The sequence below is a fragment of the Camelus dromedarius genome, chromosome Y (assembly GCF_036321535.1).
Source record: "Camelus dromedarius isolate mCamDro1 chromosome Y, mCamDro1.pat, whole genome shotgun sequence".
Lineage (NCBI taxonomy): Eukaryota > Metazoa > Chordata > Mammalia > Artiodactyla > Camelidae > Camelus > Camelus dromedarius.
Window position 1 is genome coordinate 17378483 of NC_087473.1, and position 19429 is coordinate 17397911.

Genomic DNA, 19429 nt, shown 5'->3' on the forward strand with positions numbered 1-19429 from the left:
CCGTTTACGGGAACGTAGGACGTCTGAGTGCAAAAACTCCGCGATGCGTGGGGAGGTTTGAAACTGGAGCCCATGGGATTCCTTCAAATTTTCGGCTGGAATTGTCATCAGACGGCTGGTGGCGGGAGCGTGGGACATGCGCGTCCTGCTGAGCTCACGCGGTCACGTTGTTGCACTGCCTTATTGAAAAGATTCACTCTCCAGCTGCAAGAATTTTTGTGAATCCTCTTCTATCCACTTTTATGCTCCCCTTGGTACATTTATGAGGCTGCAGGTGAAAAAAATATTGATCCACCTGTGCTCTCCATCTGCTAGAAATATTTGCTTTCGGCTGAGTTCCACACTTAAGACTTGGTGGTTTTTTTCCCCTTAAAGTTTGTTGACACATGCTTCCGCTCCTCCGTTCGCTCCCACAGTGGCTCCAGAGCCGTTGATCAAAAGCTGGCTGCGGAAACCCATCGGCGGTCATTTGAGTGCATTGTTGGTGATTCCCAAAACTCTTCTAAGACCATGAAACACCAGGTGGGAACTGTCAGCCTGAATTCCATTTCAGATGGTGGCACCTTCTTGTCCTTCATTTTATATTTCTCTAGTCATCTCGTTGCTGGATAACAATGCATGTTGAATGCTGTATAAGTTTAAGATGTCAAAGGGCACAAAGAAGAAAATTATTTTAACATGTAAAATCATTATTAGTAATTTATTTGTATGTATATGTATATATGCATGTGTCTATGTGTATGAGTGTACGAAGAAAACAAGAGAAACACAGAGACCCCAAAAGTCAACTGGAAGGACCCTGATTAGCAACAATGAGGCAATTTGAACATTCACAAGAGTAACCAGTGTGCTCAGTTGTAACATGATGAATATATAACCATCCACATTTTCATCATGACACTCAATATAAAAGCTCATTGCTTACAATGAACTCTTAAAACTCAACAGTAAGAAAACCATTAAATAACAAAAGAAAGAAACAGAGAGCTTAGCAGACACATCACCAAAGAAGAGATACAGGTGGGAAATAAGCACATGAAGAGATGTGTTAGATCGTATGTCATCGGAAAAATGCAAATTACGACATCAACGAGATACCACCATCCACCTGTCAAGAAGCCAGAAATACGGGTAGCTGAAAGGAAGCTCATTTTCAGCAGCACAAATAAAATAAGGTGTAAAAATAAAGGTGTGCTTTGTTCATTATAAGGTGTTTTGTGCTAAAAAAAAAAAAAATCAGCTGTTACTTGAGGTTTCTATTTAAATAAGATGGTCTGTTAAAAATTTTCTTCCATTTTATTCCTTGCCTTGAAAGCATTTAAATGTGTAACAGTGTAGAATTGAGCTATGGAAAAAAATGTCATGGCATCAATATAAGGGGATCTTCCTTGGAAACTGGACATTATGTCACATTTCAGAGTCCTCTCCTTGAAAAAATGAGCCATGCTTCCACATTCAGCAAATTGCCGTGGACGTAGAAGCATCTTGGCTGACCTCAGGCCTCGCTAGGTTGCAGAATATTAGTTCAATTTTAAACCAGTGGACAATTAGACAAAATGTGTCCTATTTCCCATCAACGGTATCTATCTCCCCAGTTAAGGTAAACATGTTTCACAGTTGCTCAACTTAGATAAAGATTACAAAACCACACTCACAACTCCAATAAAGTCATGTGAAGGGATCTTCCAAGCTGAGTTACGGCAGACGTTTTAAAAGATCTTTTCTTTTTTGTGTGTGTATATATATATTTTTTTTTTTTGATTGAAGTATAGTTAGTTTACAGAGTTGTGTGAATTTCTGGTGCACGGCATAATGCTTCAGTAAACGACCTTTACTTTCAGTTGGAGAAATGGCTGTTCAGATCTCCTGGCCAGCAAGGGCCTGTTACTGAAGCGAACTTCTGGGTCTGCTCCCCCGACACACACAGCAAAGCCAGTCTGCTGACAGCAGGTGGTGGCGAAGGAAAGTGCAGCGTTTATTGCAGGGCTCCACGCAAGGAGAATGGGCGGCTCATGCGCAAAAGACCTGAGCTCCCTGGTGGCTTTCAGAGAAGGGTTTTTCAAGGCAGCATTAGGGGTGTGGGCTGCCGAGCACGCGATCAGCTCGTGCACAGTTCTCGGGTTGCTTGGTGGCGGGGTCGCAGGGTGATGTTTCAGGAATGGCAGTCATCGGCCTTCTGGTTCCAGCTGGTCTGGGCTCTATGTGCCGGTGGTCAGTGTTCAGGTGACTTCCTCCACCTGGTGGGGATTTTAGTATCTGCAAAACAGCTCGAAGGACGTGGCTCAGAATATTCTCTGTAACCCTTGAGGAGGAACTAAAGGTCCTTGACTTTGTTTCATGGCTAAACTATGAGTATTTTTGTCTTGCTTGACTGCTTCCCTCTGTTTCTGTCTTGCTTCACCTCTGTGATGACATCTCTTTGGAAGTCAGGGAGGCCCTGGGAGGCTGAAGCTTTTCTACAAGAGGTGGGGGACCTAACAGGCAGGGGCGGGGGGGAGGCGTCTGCCCCTGGGAAGGCGCACAGCATCCTGCTCAGTTTCACACAGTCCAAGTGTCCCCGACTGATGGTGCTGCTGGAATAATCCCACAGACTGGGTGACTGATAAGAACCAGCCATTTATTCCTCACCATCCTGGAGGCTGGAAGATGACGGTTCCAGAATGGCCATGTTCCGGGCAGGACCTCTTGGATGTTGCAGACTGCCGACCCCTTGAAGGCGTGTCCTCATATGGCTAGTTCTCCAGGGTGTCTTCTTAGAAAGGTCATGCATCCCACTCGTGAGGGCTCCCTCCTCACAGCCTTATCACCCCCTCCACGGCCCCGCCTCCTAGTACCATCACACTGGGAGTCAAGATTTCAACACTTGGAATCTGAGCAGAAAGATTCAGTCCATTGCAAGGAGGAACGGTAGGAGGAATGGCTCTGGCCATGAAATACAGGTGTCATAGCTCAGTCAGCAGGTTCAGCCCAGCGTGTAGATAACACATCTCCTGAACTCCACAATTCAGTGGGACTTACTGCCTCATCATTACGGACGTTCCCTTTGGGATGATGAAGAAGTTTTGCAAAAAGACAGTGGTGATGGTTGCACGTCATGAACGTCATTAATCCTGTTGAATTGTACACTTAGCAATGACCAATACAGCAAGATGCATAGAATACACTTAAATCTGTATCTTCAAGTGATTGTTTCAGTTTTGTTCAATGTAAGGACAGGCTGAGGAAGCATCAGATGGCAGCACCCCTACATTTTTCCCTAAAAAAGAGGCCAGGTTCTATCTCAGAGAAGTAAAAACGGCAGAGATTTTCAGGTACTTGAGTTGAGCATGAATTTGGTCACAATTTCTGACACTTGAAGCAGAAGGGAGAGAGACAGAGAGAGAGAAACACATTTGGTTCCAGGATTTTTATGTCTGGCAAGAGAGAGCTTCCCCCTTTTCCTTCTGCGTCTTTATAAAGAGCAGTTATGGGGTTGGCGATAAAAGAGCGTGGGTGAAGGGAGGTTCCGTGCTCTTTTTTTCTGCAGTGGCTTGAAGATTCACTGATGACATTAAGAATCATCATTCAAAAAGTCCACACACAATAAATGCTGGAGAGGCTGTGGAGAAAAGGGAACCCTCCTGCACCGCCGATGGAATGTAATTTGGTGCAGCCACTGTGGAAAACAGTATGGAGATTCCTCAAAAGACTAGGAATAGACTTACCTTATGATCCAGCGGTCCCACTCCTGGGCATATATCCAGAGAAAACTCAAATTGAATAAGATACCTGCACTCCAATGTTCATAGCAGCACTATTTACAACAGCCAAGACATGGAAGCAGCCTAAATGTCCATCAACAGATGACTGGATAAAGAAGAGGTGGTATATTTATACAATGGAATACTACTCAGCCATAAAAAAGAATAAAATAATGCCATTTGCAGCAACATGGATGGAACTAGAGATTATCCTACTAAGTGAAGTTAATTAGAGAAAGACAAATACTCTATGATATCACTTATATGTGGAATATAAAAAGAAGATGCAAGTAAAATTATTTACAAAACAGCAACAGACTCACAGACATAGAAAACAAACTTAGGGATACCAGGGAGTATGGGGGTGGGAAGGAATATACTGCGAGTTTGAGATTTGCAGATATTGACTGGTATATATAAACTAGATAAACAAGTTACAGTGTAGAGCACAGGGAACTATATTCAAGATCTTGTAGTACCATAGAGTGAAAAAGAATGTGAAAACAAATCTATGTATGCTCATGCATGACTTAAGCACTGTGCTGTACACCAGAAATTGACACAACATTGTAAACTGACTATAACGCAATAAAAAAAGGAATGAATGAATGAATGAATAAACAAACAAACAAACTGCCACTAAGCACCAGGGGGAAAAAAAAAGAATCATATACCAAAGTCGGCAATGACCTCCCTGAGCAGAGACTCTGCCCCTCAGGTTATGACTGTGGACACTCTTGAACCTGGAAGAATCCTACCTTGGTGGTGCTAAGTTGATTCTTAAAAGACCAACCCCAGGAGAGCTGCAGATGCCCAGTGCCACCGTGGAGAGCAGCACCCCTCCAACTGGGGACCCCTTTTGGATTTTCCCATCTACCCCTGGATTGGAGCATCCGATTCTGATCCTGTGGTCTGGGATGGAGTGCACCCATTGCCATTTTTGCTTTGAGAACTCAGGATTGTGCAGGGGTATCCCTGACCCACGTTCTGAGATGGCCCCACCCTCCCCGACTCGAAGCATCGTGTAAGCTGAGAGAGGATGGTCCAAGCTCCCCTGGGTAGAGCTGCCTTTGCTAAATGTGCTGAGGAGACAAAGAGAATCTGCACCTGAAGGAACTCAGTGGCACCTCCCTCCCGGGTTCCTTTGCAACGTAGCAGAGTCAGATCTGAGCTGCACCTCCAGGTCAGGAGACGGGGAAGAGGACTGAACACGGTTCCCACTGAATTCCTATTTTTAGCATTTTCTGCCCTTGGCTGTCAGGTGTGGCAACTTTGAAATGGATGGGATGATAATGAAATAATTCTATGCTATGTATTATCTTTTGAAATTATTTTTTGGTTTTGAGGGTTTTTTTTATTGAGTTATAGTCAGTTTACAATGTTGTGTCAGTTTCTGGTGTACAGCACAATGCTTCAGTCACACATGAATGTACATATATTCATTTTCAAATTCTTTTTCACTACTACAAGATCTTGAATATATTTCCCTGTGCTATACAGTATAAACTTGTTTATCTATTCTATATATATACCTGACAGTATCTACAAATCTCAAACTTCCAGTCTGTCCCTTCCCACCCTCCTCCCAACTGGCAACCACAAGTCTGTATTCTATGTCTGTGAGTCTGTTTCTGTTATATATATAAGTTCATTTGTCTTTTTTTTTTTTTTAGATTCCACATATGAGTGATAATCATATGGTATTTTTCTTTCTATTTCTGGTTTACTTCACTTAGAATGACATTCTCCAGGGACATCCATCTTGGGCTTGATCTCCAGAATATATAAACAGCTCATATGACTTGATAAGAAAAAACAAACAACACAATCCAAAAAATGGGCAGAAGACCTAAACAAACAATTCTCCAAGGAAGAAATACAAATGATCAATAGGCCCATGAAAAAATGCTCAATATCACTAATTATCTGAGAAATGCAAATGAAAACTACAATGAGGTATCACCTCACACCAGTCAGAAAGGCCATTATTCAAAAGGCCACAAATGACAAATGCTGGAAGGGCTGTGAACAAAAGGGAACCCTCCTACACTGCTGGTGGGAACATAAATTGGTGCAGCCATTATGGAAAACAGAATGGAGATTCCTCAAAAGACTAGGAATAGACTTACCATATGACCCAGGAATCCCACTCCTGGGCTTGTATCCAGAAGGAACCCTACTTGAAAATGACACCTGCACCCCAATGTTCACAGCAGCACTATTCACAACAGCCAAGACATGGAAACAGCCTAAATGTCCATCGACAGATGACTGGATAAAGAAGTAGTGGTATATTTATACAATGGAATACTACTCAGCCATAAAAATGGCAACATAATGAAATTTTTAAAATCATTATATATATTATATATATATATATATATATATATTTCTTTTTTTAACTAGAAGATCTTTTTAATTTACTATGTATGGTTTGAAGCACCTCTTGTAGACAACAGCCCTCAGGTAAATTCTCCCTGCTTTAAAAGTAGTGATTGTGCCTTTGACTGAAGGTAAATTAAACAGGATATACTATTGGCTTTTTATTTGTAATCATCATCACCCCCAAGCCCTTAACAAGTATTTTGCAGCAGAGAGATGACAATAGCTTCTCACGCTTACGTGGAGCTTTGTAACACAGACGTGCTTTCATATGCATCCTTATTTTGTGTCATTGACTGAAGGATTTTCACTGACCTTTTCCTTGCATGATGGTCGAATGGGAGAAGCCCACCATTCAGAGTTAAAAAAAAAAATAAAACAAAGAAACCACCTGGGTTGGATTCAGTTTGCCGTAGTCAGAGGACTGTTGATGATGTACCCAACTCAACCAGGATCGCAGCCTGGGGTAGACAGAATAACAGTCCCCTACGTATGTCCCCATCCTAATCCCCAGAACCTGGGGGGCGTGTATTAATAAGAGGGGTTTCCTGGTCAACCATACACGGGAAGAGGGATTTTGCAATGTATTAAGATGAGGGTCTTACAGGGGAAATTGGGAACAGGCTAAACGCAGTTACCAAAACTTGGTTTTGCCTTTGTAAGGAAACACGGCAAAACAAGTGTTATACAGTCTTATTGTCTGATAAAATATATATATATAATTCCATGAACCAAAGGGAGTAGCTTTCTTCATACTACCAAACTCAAATGAATAAACCTGTAAATCCTTACAAACAGAACTGCTGTACTCAGCAAAACATAATGGATAAACACATAGAATTTGGTGTTGGTAGAGCCAGACTTACATTCCAGCAACGTCGCTTACTTAGGGCCCTCTTTACATCTTAGTGTCCTCATTTGTAGTAATCAAGATAATAATACATCTTTCGTGGGATGTTTCTGAGGATAAACTTCTTATCATAGTGCTAGCTCCATATTAATGGTTCAGTAAGTGTTGGAATTGTGTATTTTTGTCTTTAGAGGACTTACTAAACATAAGTAAATATTTTTTCATATGAAAAAAAGATAAGGATCTTGAGTTGGGGAGAGCGTCCTCAGGTGTTCAGGTCAGCCCAATGTAATAATTAAAAAATCCTAGGAAGGAGGCTGGAGGGTCAGACCCAGAGAGGAGCTGAAGTTGAAAGCAGAATTCAGAAGGAGAGAAGATGCTGTGCTACTGGCATGGTAGATGGAAGTGAGTCCAGGAGACAAGGAGTCTCCATGGCTCGTAGAAGCTGGGAAAGGCAAACAAAATGTTCTCCACTAAGGTTCAGAAAGGAAACATCCCTTTAGAAGTGTTTTAGACTTCTGATGTCCAAAACTGTAAGATAAGAAATAGGTGTGTGATGGAATACTATTCAGCCATAAAAAATGACAACATAATGCCATTTGCAGCAACATGGATGTCCCTGGAAAATGTCATTCTAAGTGAAGTAAGCCAGAAAGACAAAGAAAAATACTATATGATATCACTCATTTGTAGAATTAAAAAAAAAAAAGAAGACAAATGAACTTACATAAAAAACAGAAGCAAACTCACAGAGACAGAATAGAGAGTTATGGTTGCTATTGGGGAGAGGGGTGGGAAGGGACAGACTGGGAGTCTGAGATTTGCAGATACTGACAGGTATATATACAGTAGATAAACAAGTTTATACTGTCTAGCACAGGGAAATATATTCAAGATGTTATAGTAACTCATGGTGAAAAATATGTATATTCATGTATGACTGAAGCGTTGTGCTGTATACCAGAAATTGAGACAACATTGTAAACTGACTACAACTCAATTAAAAAAAAGAAATAGGTGTGTATGAAGCCACTAGGTTGGGGCTAATTTCTTACAGCAGCAATAGGAAACTCATAGTACATGCAGTACTTGGTTTTTGTGTGTGTATTGTCAGTCTACACACAGTAGGATAGAAGGTTCAGGCAGTCAGAGATCTAGTGTATCCATTCATGGCTTTCTCTTCACTGTAAGGACAACCAGTGCCTGGAATATTCCAGATGTCCATAAAGGATCTGTTGAATGAGCCATCAGCTAACTCCATGTGTTTGTTAATATTTTATCTTTATTACATTGTCATTATTTTAAAATCGGTACTTTTCCCCCACAGTGGACTCCAACGACTGTTTGGCTTTTGCTTTTTGGCCATTGCAAAGTTAACGATAATTTAACACAAGGGTAATGCCCGAAACGGAACGGACCAGAGGTGTTCCACACGCTGTCTGGGTATGGGAGACTAGACGTTTTTGACTCTGGAGAATTGCTTTGTTTAAGCAAAAGTTTGTGAGATATAAGTTGTTACATGGAGAATTGGTACAATTAGTGGGGAGGGAAGGTATACCTCGGTGGTAAAGTGTGTGCTTAGCATGCACGAGGTCCTGGGCTCAATCGCCAGTCCCTCCATTAACATAGATACATGATAGATAGATAGATAGATAGGTAGGTAGGTAGGTTGATAGATAGATAGATAGATAGATAGATAGATAGATAGATAGATAGATAGATAGATAGATAGATAAAGATGGGTGATTGGATGGATAGGTAGGTAGGTAGGTAGATAGATTGATAGATTGATTAGATGGATGGATGGACGGACGGACTGACGGATAGATGGATGGATGGATGTGTGGTTGGGTGGATGAAAAGGTAGGTAGGTAGGTACATAGATAGATAGATAGATAGATAGATAGATAGATAGATAGATAGATAGATAGATAAAGATGGGTGATTGGATGGATAGGTAGGTAGGTAGGTAGATAGATTGATAGATTGATTAGATGGATGGATGGACGGACGGACTGACGGATAGATGGATGGATGGATGTGTGGTTGGGTGGATGAAAAGGTAGGTAGGTAGGTACATAGATAGATAGATAGATAGATAGATAGATAGATAGATAGAAATATACATAGATTAGACATATAGACAGATAAACAGATAGATAGATAAACAGACAAAGCTAATTACCTTCCCCCCCCCCAAATTTTTTTTAAAAAGAGAATTGGCACAATTAGAGTTGATTAATGTCTAATCTTTAAAAACAGAGACTTATCTTCTTTGGGGGGATGAATTTGCCCTTAACTGTTTTGGTATGTGATGCATTTAATTTTTTTGTTGTTACATTAATTTTTTTTTCAGAGAGGAATCTTTTATTTTTTTATTAATTCTTTAATTTTTGGCGGGGAGGTAATTAGGTTTACTTGTTTATTTTTAGAGGGGGCACTGGGGATCGAACCCAGGACCTTGTGTGTGCTAAGCATGCGCTCTACCACTTGAGCTACACCCTCCCTATACTCAGAGAGGAATCGTTAATTCCTGCCCTTCTAATTTCTCAGTAAAGTCTCGCCTGTATCTTCACCTGTCACGAGGACACAGTTAACAAAAATGACAATGCCGGTTCTAACAATACACCTTAGCACAGTGAGGGAGACAAGGGGATTTTATGACAGATCACAAGCCAGGTGTGTCTCCTGTTGCGCGAACACAGACTTGCAGCGATCTCATCTCCCGCACTTGGTGGAATCCTCTTCCAGTGTCTTCCATCGGGTTTTGAAATCAGCTACCATTCGGGGTCTTGTAAGAAGAAAAATGATTTTAATGAAAATCCAACCCAAGGATGCATTATGGTTGAGGATGACAGGGACTCGAGAGCAATGGGCATAGGACCCTGACATCTTTGGAAGGAAAAATAGCAAAAACTTTACAAAAACACTGGTCTGAGAACAATTATACACGTCCCATTTAATAATTGAGAACTGGATGAGACAGGGAGCCTGGTCAAAGCATTCACCCAAAGGGACAGATTTACTGTGTGATGCACAGAAGATATATTTCCAGTTTGCTCACACTCAGTGCTGGAAAATACCATCTTCTTTCTTCAGTAACCTTTTCTAGTTCTGAAGCCATCCTCTTCGGATTTTCACTCATTTGCAGATCACCCCATTCACTTGTTGCTAATCTGTGTGTTATCTCCTAGAAGATCTTCCCAGTGTTTGTTGTAATTAAAACAGTCTTCTTAATTATGTTGCAAGTTTCCCAGAGAAAAACCAGTGTTGGAAAGCTCGGGACTATTTCTGAGTACAAAAAAAGATTATGTGAGCTGGTAGACGTCCCTGGATTTTGATAGAGTTGAAAAAGAATGTGTGGTTTTTATTACATTCAGTTGTTCTTTTTTTTTAAACATTTTTTATTGAGTTATAGTCATTTTACAATGTGGTGTCAAATTCCAGTGTAGAGCACACTTTTTCAGTTATACATGAACATACATATATTCATTGTCACATTTTTTTTCGCTGTGAGCTACCACAAGATCTTGTATATATTTTCCTGTGCTATACAGTATAATCTTGTTTGTCTATTCTGCATATGCCTGTCAGTATCTACAAATTTTGAACTCCCAGTCTGTCCCTTCCCACCCGCCTCCCCCGTGGCAACCACAAGTTTGTATTCTATGTCTATGAGTCTGTTTCTGTTTTGTATTTATGTTCTTTTTTTTTTTAATTCCACGTAAGAATGAACTCATATGGTATTTTTCGTTCTTTTTCTGGCTTACTTCACTTAGAATGACATTCTCCAGGGACATCCATGTTGCTGCAAATGGCATTATGTTATCATTTTTATGGCTGAATAGTATTCCGTTGTATAAATATACCACCTCTTCTCTATCCAGTCATCTGTTGATGGACATTTAGGCTGTTTCCATGTCTTGGCTATTGTAAATAGTGCTGCTGTGAACACTAGGGTGCAGGTGTCATTTTCAAGTAGGGTTCCTTCTGGATACAAGCCCAGGAGTGGGATTCCTGGGTCATATGGTAAGTCTATTCCTAGTCTTTTGAGGAATCTCCATTCTGTTTTCCATAATGGCTGCACCAATTTATGTTCCCACCAGCAGTGTAGGAGGGTTCCCTTTTCTCCACGGCCTCTCCAGCATTTGTCATTTTTGGACTTTTGAATGATGGCCATTCTGACTGATGTGAGATGATACCTCATCATAGTTTTGGTTTGCATTTCTCTGATAATTAGTGATATTGAGCATTTTTTTCATGTGCCTATTGATCATTTGTATTTCTTTCTTGGAGAATTGCTTGTTTAGGTCTTCTGCACATTTTTGGATTGTGTTGTTTCTGATCATCTCACGGAAAAATTAAAACAAACCAGGTTAATTGTTGTCTGCCCACGGAGAGTATCTTACAGTAAGTCTCAGGAAACACCACCACCATCACTCTAGTTTTGCAGTTGAGGGTAGGTGAGTGTATCTAAACAGAGCAGCATGTTTTGAATGTGTGCCCCTTTTAAAAGGAATTAGAAAAATTATGTTTCATCATTTGTAACATCGAGTTGTAAAAGTCATCGCTTTTCTTACATGCAATTCATCGTGACCTGAACACCACAGAGGGACAAAATTTATATCTTCTGTATGCCCTATAAGTAAACTTTGATGGCAAACTGTATGAGTTTTGATCCTAGTAAGTTTTACAGTATTCTTACTGAAGACAAATTGCAGCCAACAAATAATTTAAAAAAAAAGTTTCATGTAGGTTTTCAAAATGTCTACAGAAATCCAGTCAAATAATGCATCATTGTCCCTCAGCTTTGAGCACATTACTTGGGTCAGTGTGTGTACGTAGTAAATATTGGATGAAGAAGCAAGTCCTTAATTTTCCCAGCGTGGTTGAAAGTGTGATGTATTTTTGTCCTGCCTTTCTGTTTAGACTCTAAGCAAGTAGTCAACACTTAATAAACAAACTGAATAAATAAATATGTTCCACCTTCATGCAAAGTTATTCACCACCCCCTCTGCACTTACAGAGCATACACACTTTCTTTATCATCTGTATCGTTTTAAATGACAGATTCTAAGTAGAGACCAGGAGTCAAGTTCCTTTGTGGACCCGTTGATGAAGGACACCTGTCCTTCCTCGCTAGGTGCAGAAGACACAGAAATCAATAGCAGTGTTTCTGATTGCAAGGAAGTCATTCTGGTCGGTGAGCGTTTTTGAACACAGTGCTTCTGTGTGTGTTTGTACAATTAGTTCCGCAAGCTATGTTGCGGGACCCCTACTCTTCTCAGTCCCACAGTTGACAAAAAGTGGGGCTTTGCCCTCTGGTGTCACATGCCCGAGCCTTTGCCGTGGATTCACATCCGAGGCTGACGGACTCTGAATCCAAAGAAGCCAGTCACCCTGCTGCTGACCTCCGAGCAGACAGCCTTCACATAGGGCGGTAAGGTCTGTAACAGAAAGTCACTTAGAGCGGTTTACTGTCGTGAGAGAACTGAGAGCATGAGGACCGACTGGGAAAGGGACCCGCGTGGGTAGCGGGCGAGAGCTGGAAGGGCAGGGCGCCTGTGTCTGTGTCTGCCGGCGATTCCTGCCTAAGGGGCTGGACCACGGACAAACAGTGTGGTCTGGCGTGAGGCCATACGTACAGGCGGAAGGCAGATGACAGGACCGTGGCAGCCCTGTGTACGGCATCCTGGCTGGAGGGGACCGCATATAAAAAGGCAACAAAATATAGAAACGCAAGGCACACCCCAGGGCAGTTATGTGCAATGGGGTAGACTCACCGGCTGAAGGATGCGGGCAGGGCGTGTCCAGAGATGTGAAGGTGGGGTCACGGGGTCGTAGAAGTCCCACAAATGCATCTGACTTTAAAAGAGACTTGGTATATTGTGTGTGTGTGTCTGTGTGTGATTGCTAAAAAAAAAAAAAAAAAAAAAAAAAAGTCTATAAATTAGAAGGAAATAACAGATATTTTAAAAATTTTTTTAAATGCTGGGGGTGGGGAAGGAAAAATTAGGACTTTGGGATTAGCAGATACACACCACTATATACAAAACAGATAAACAACAAGGTCCTACTGTGTAGTAAAGGGAGCGACATTCAACATCCTGCAAGAAACCATAATGACAATAATGCAGGGAGTCCCATCATTAATATAATATAGAGTTTTCTGTCCCTCCCACCCTTTTGACTGCTTTTCGTATTTCTACCTCTGCCCTGATTGTCATCACGCAGATTTCTGTCTGGGCTGCATGCGTGTGACCTCAAGTCAAGTCTGTCTCTTCTCACTGGAACAAATTTTTATTGAAACATCTCCTTTTTGCTTTTACTCCATTAAATTTAAACATCGTGCGTACGCACACTCGTGCACAGATACGTGTATGTATATACAGGTAAGAGGGAGGGGTTCTGATGTAATAAAGGCTGGGATTTGCTATCTGTTGCGAATCCTCACGCCACCCCGAAGAAACAAAATTTGTAAAAAGTAGGTCATTCTGCAAAAGTAAACGTATGGAGATATAGGTACACGTATGTACAGTTCTTTCAGAAACACAGTTGAAACCGTAAGTTAATTCTGCCAGTTTCTGCTACATACACAGCCTGAACATGTAAAAGATATTTATATATATATATATATATTCACTTAGTAATTGTCTTCTGGTTAATGGTAACCCCCCCCCCAAAATGCCCATTGTGCTTATGGAATGAATTATCCCCTAAAAGAAGGGCAGTCATTTGGGGCATTAAAGACGTGTGAGCCCACTGCATTCCCTGCCGTTGCCTTGAAGTGGATGCAAAGCCACGTGACCCGGAGCCGTGCGCCTGAGCTCTTGTAGTGCAAAACAACGAGGAGCGTTTAGGTCATGATTACGTCTCCTAAAAGCCTGCCACATTCTATTCCACAGCGATAGGAAGAGCAAACATAAAGTTCACGATACTCATTTCATTTAACATGTAGGCGGGGAAATGGGATTTGGGTTTTTCCAGCATCTTTTCCATGAACCATGTTCAAAAATAGTGTGTTTGTGTGTTTGTGTGTGTGTCTTGTTCCCTCCACTGCTTTGAATGAACCCAGCATCCATCTGGTCACTAATCTGTCTGAATTCAAATGTTCTCTTTTGTGTCCGTCTTTCATTGTTCAATTGTTGGGGGTGGGGGCCAGAGGCTTACTGATTTACAAGCTTCGCTTCAGAGACAGTAAATCTCAAAAACCAATGTTTCATCAGCTGAAATGCTCAGAGGATTTTGGAGCCGAGAATGCCTGTCCATGAAAGGAGCCATTTGTTGAAAAATCTCTGGTGTCAGCCAGGCAAGGGGCCGCTTCCACGAATTCGTCTAAGGCATGTAAAGAACCTCATATACTCATCTGAGAAACTGACTTCTAGGGATGTCTCTGTCTTTGGTCACAAGTGTGTGGCTGTCTGCAAATCGATCAGCTGCTCACATGTCGATCCGACAGTCCATGCTGGGAAACCCCACATGTGTCCCATGTCTCCATTATCTCAAGCACTGTATTTTGACCATCAGAAGAGAAAAGGAATTTGCTCTCATAGAGAAAATAAATCCAGTGCCTTGCACTCCTTCTGTACCTGCGATGGGGACTTGGAGCCCTTGATCATTTAAATTAAAAAAAAAAAAAAAAAAACAGGAAAACAAAATGAAATAACCCCTGGATGTTTGAGTACATGAAGACGCCAGGGCAGATGCTATGGAAACCCCAGCTTCAAAAACAACCCCAAACAGGTTCATTTGCTCAACTTCAGAGACGCGCCTGGGGAGTTGTTTCCCTCGGGACTTTTGGAAAGAGGTCAGAATCCCAAAGACCAAACCTTCCAGTGGTGTGATCTTTTCAAGAAGTGGGACTTGCCAGGGCACCGAATGTTAGTAAGACTGCCCTTGGGGAGGTGACGACAGTCAGGTTTCTGTGGGGAGGGAGGGGCGCTGGTTGAATAGAAGCTGGTGGATTTAGCACACGTTGCAAATGCTCAGGCCTTTCTGCGCAGCAAACGATGGGCTGATAGACGCCTGCAGGGGAGCAGACTCAGGGAGGGAGGCGGCCGGAGCAAACGCCGCCGGAAAGGGCCTGCAGCCTGCAGACGTTAATCACCTCTTTTCCTTAATGAGGGGAGAGAGGCTTGTCTTGGGGTGATTACCCGGCACCCAAACGGCCATTATCCGCCCGTTTTCCTGCACAAAGCCGCGTGAAAGAGGCTTTTCTCCCAAGCAGGCCGCGATTCATTTTACCAGAAAAGCGTGTAGAACGCAGAGGGATGAATGCAGGGGACACGGAACATTTCCCGGGCATGAAGCACTAATTAGTAATTGCTAATTAAAAAAGGGAGCGCCTGGTAATGTCTGAACCTGCCCTCTCGTCACAGCCAAGCTCACGTCCGCCCCCATGAGCTTGAGACGGGGTGCGATTTGTGGGATGAGCCCCGAACGTGCAACCTTGTCATGTTGCATCTCAGGCTGCAGGGCTGTGAGCCCTAATGACTGCAGTACGGCAACCACAATGACAAACAACCACCCCGTCCTGCTGCTTTCCTTTGAACTAGGCCATTCGTTCCTAATCCCCTTTGGCTCCCGTATTCCACTTTCCACAGGTGCTTGGTGAAGTTCTGGGAAGCCCTGTTCCCTTAACGGATGTGAGACCCTTTCCGTTAGGATTTTGTTTCAGGTTTGAGAAGCTGGTTCCCCAAGAGCTCCTGGGAGGGCTGTCACCTTTGGTTAGGGATGTGTGTGAAGACGTCCATTCTGATTTCTGTGATTTTGGGGGCTTTATTCTGCCTTCGTATAAACGCTGCTGCAGGCGGCCACGGCTATTTAATAAGCATTCATTGAAATGGGTGTACGTCCTAACGTTTTGGAATAAAGAAATGGTACCGAAAGCAAAAATATCCTAACTGGGGATTTTGGAGATGAGAGCAAAAGACTTACTCAAGACAGATTTGGACATAAAGTTGGATGAAAGTTTGCACAATGATTTAAGTTTGGAGGACGCTTTATAACATATTCATAGTTTTGACTCTTGACGGCGAGAATGTCTCTTCCACAAAATGACTTGAAACGTGAGAGGAAAGCGGTGTTTCCAGGTCAAGATCTTCCTGCAGAGTGAGCGGAGCAGGCAGGGAGGGAGATCTCTGCACCTGAGCACTTTGCTACAAGTAGGTACCCGTATGGCCTTACTTGCAGCTTTGAAGGAGGAATTTAGAATTTGACGCCTGGAGTGCAATCTAATTCCTTAACTTACGGAATCCTCCTCCTTTTTAAAATAAAGTGTAGCAGCTCATGCTATTTTGGGGACGGTTGGGGAGATTTGAATATGCATTGGCTTTTGGCTGAGATTAAAGAATTATAAGTTTGTTTTTTTTTTTGCATGTAACTGTAATATTTTTTTCCATGCAGAAAAAGAGATGCATACTAAACTAAGAGTGGAAGGTCATGATGGCTGTAATTCACTTTGAAATTTAAGCATTAAAAGGAGTTAAATTAAAATATGCATAAGGAACTCAGTGGGAAAAATCTATAGTGTTCTTGTAAACACTGTACACAGTCTTATGCACAGATGCCAACACAGACATTTTTTCCCCTGAAAAGCTTCTTGTAAGAGTGTCTTTCATCTTGCCAAGGAGAACCGACACGTACGCAGGAATGATGAGTTGAATCTAGTAAAATTTGTAAGTCCCTGGTATCATCACCTACTGTAGATATTTTAGATCCATTTCGCCTTGTACGTTAGCCCCATACGAACCCACAGATGAGACGTGTCATCATAGCGTCCACAGAAACAAGAACGTGGTAACTGTTATTTAAACAACGTAATTCTTTCTGCCACAGAAAACCTGCTACACTGTTGCTTCGGGAGAAAAAGGAAAGCATGAACGAAGTCAACCACAAAGTATCTTTTCAAATAGCAGCAATGTTGATGAGCTTTTTTGGAGTTGACAACCCCAAATATCCTGTGCTCTTTTGCAGGGTTTTTAAGTACCGGTGACCAGGCGGCCAAAGGGAACTACGGGCTCCTGGATCAGATCCAGGCGCTGCGCTGGATTGAGGAGAACGTGGGGGCCTTCGGCGGGGATCCCAAGAGAGTCACCATCTTCGGCTCCGGCGCGGGTGCCTCTTGCGTTAGTCTCTTGACCTTGTCCCACTACTCAGAAGGTAATACAAGCACCCCCACGGTCGGCGGGCAAGCCCTGGGACCAAGAGATGAACCCGTATGGAGTTCTTACCCAAGGTGCATCAGGGTTGCCCTAAGTCTCTCTGGAAACCCCTGCAGAAAACCCCAAATGACACGTACCCATGTTCTCATCTCATAAGTCAGCTTTCTTCCTAACGTTTAAAACTGAGGTATAATTGACAAGGGACATTATGTTAGTTCCAGGCGTAACAATTTGATATACGTGTATGTTGCCAAACAGTCACCAGGGTCAGTCTCGTTAACATTCCTCACCATTTAGTTTCAATTGTTTTTCTTTAAAGAGTCTTGTAGTATCTTTCTTTAAAGTGCTATAAACATGCTAAAAAAAAGGGGGGGGGGAGGGAGTATAATCATGCCGAGTGACAGCACCTTATTTTATTTTTCTCGCTTCCTGCACTATGGTGGGGAAGTCGCTGACTCCTTCTGCACCTTGAATTCTCCGTTAGCAAGATACGATGATCTTCAAGTCTTTGGAACTTCTTGATTCTTGATGTCATAGTAAGGGTGAGGAGAGGCAGAATGCAGGGCTTATGTTTGTATTCATCCTTTATTTTAAGGAAAGGGAAAAGTGAGAAAATCAGATCATTGTGGTAATATTGATGCCTATAGCATTTCAGGAAATACCTAGACGTTCCCACATCTCCGTGGATATAGTCGTGTTTGTCGATTAACAAAGCAGTCAGGACCACCTTCAGGAGTGATCGAACACCTGTCAGCCCCAGCTAAGTGGGGGAAGGATGTGAATTACTTAAATCAATAGATCAGAAATGACTCCGCTGTGGGACAATGCCTTGCATATGAATTCATTTCTAAAGAGAAGTTCTTGCAAAGCAACCTAGCAATAGAATCAAGAATTGCAAACATAGTCCAGACCGTTGGCCTTAGGAATGGCACTTCGAGCAACAGAGGTTAATGGAGTCAACATACACATGGGGAAAAAAAGATGTTTTCATGGAGACGTTCACCGCAGCATTCTCATAGCAAAGAAGGAAATGAAAAGCTAAAAGGCTAAAAAAGACAAGACCGTTATAAGAGGCACGTGCATTTACTCAAAGGAACAACAGTTAATTTTAAGAATTGTGCTTAAGGTACGCGTGAGCCTGGGAGACAGAGTGTAAACAGTTTACCCAGCAGACCATCACCCTGGCCGGGTACCACATTCCCTCTGGTCCTTTCATGGACAAGGATGCTATTCCAGACGACTCTCCGATCCTGAGGAAACAGGGGGAGTTCCTTAATTATGAAATCAGTATAATGTGCAGATACTGGCCACTGTTACATGACTCAGACCCATAGGAGAAAGAGAACCAAGGAAAGAATGATACTAAACTATTAAGGTAACTCTTCTAGTATGAATTGTAGGTGATTTTTTTCCTTTAATTTTTTGAATTTTATCACAAGTTATATTCCTTCCCTAACAAGCATATATATACACACACACACACATACACTGCTACCTCCATCATGGCAAATTGTTGTTAGAGAGAGAGAGAGAGAGAGAAAAAAAATATGTAACTTCTAGCAGCATGTTTCTAATTCTGATTGTTTTATTTTATGAAGGTCTTCAATAGATCAAATACTGACATTGTTTCCTTCAGCTGCTTTGAAACAGTCGTCTTTAGAGCCAGACGCACAGGTCAATACTTGCGTGTTTCCAGCAGAATCCGAAACATTGAGAAATTGGCCCCCACATGAGTTTGATGATGTGGTGGGCATAGCCAGGTGAATGTAAAGTCTCGATCTCGGGTGTACCTTTGGGCAATCCTCTGCTCGTTAGAATCACGTCTTCCTGATGGCAGTCGAGTTCTCTTCATCCTTGATTGCTTGAAGTCGACAGGGCATGAACTTCTGGACTTCCAGCTCACTGCTTGGTTCTCCCAGCTACTCGGGAGGCACCGAAGCTTGAGTTCAAGGAAGTGGTGGGAAGGGACAAGGAAGAGGATGCTACGATTTTCTAGCCATCATGTCTTGTCCCGGGGTAGTTAAAATCTGACTTTTATTTACTTCCAGACATCCATCTACTAGACTGATCTGACAGAAAAATTTTAAGCTACACAGAATTTTACTCCTAAATTTTTACTCCTAAAACGGCCCCAGAGTTTTCACCTTTCTCACCAAAGAGACATGTTTAAAATGTGGCAAAATAAATTGTACAAAAGTCTTGGGCTTTGAGCGGATGCAATGTTGAAGTTAATTAAAAAAAAAAAAGTTTCAGTGGGACATTCAAATGATGACTTCTTTAGGAATAGCTAATTT

The 19429-nt window shown here is 42.2% G+C and overlaps 1 protein-coding gene across 4 annotated transcripts in view; it reads left to right on the forward strand.

Annotated features, from left to right (window-relative positions):
• The window catches only part of LOC135320456 (neuroligin-4, X-linked), a 303270-nt gene that overhangs the window by 268890 nt on the left and 14951 nt on the right, over window positions 1–19429 (forward strand). For all 4 annotated transcript variants that reach the window (XM_064483594.1, XM_064483595.1, XM_064483597.1 and 1 more), the window contains one exon: window positions 16948–17133. In XM_064483594.1, the coding sequence (XP_064339664.1) occupies window positions 16948–17133 (186 nt within the window). The remainder of the gene's footprint in view (window positions 1–16947; window positions 17134–19429) is intronic.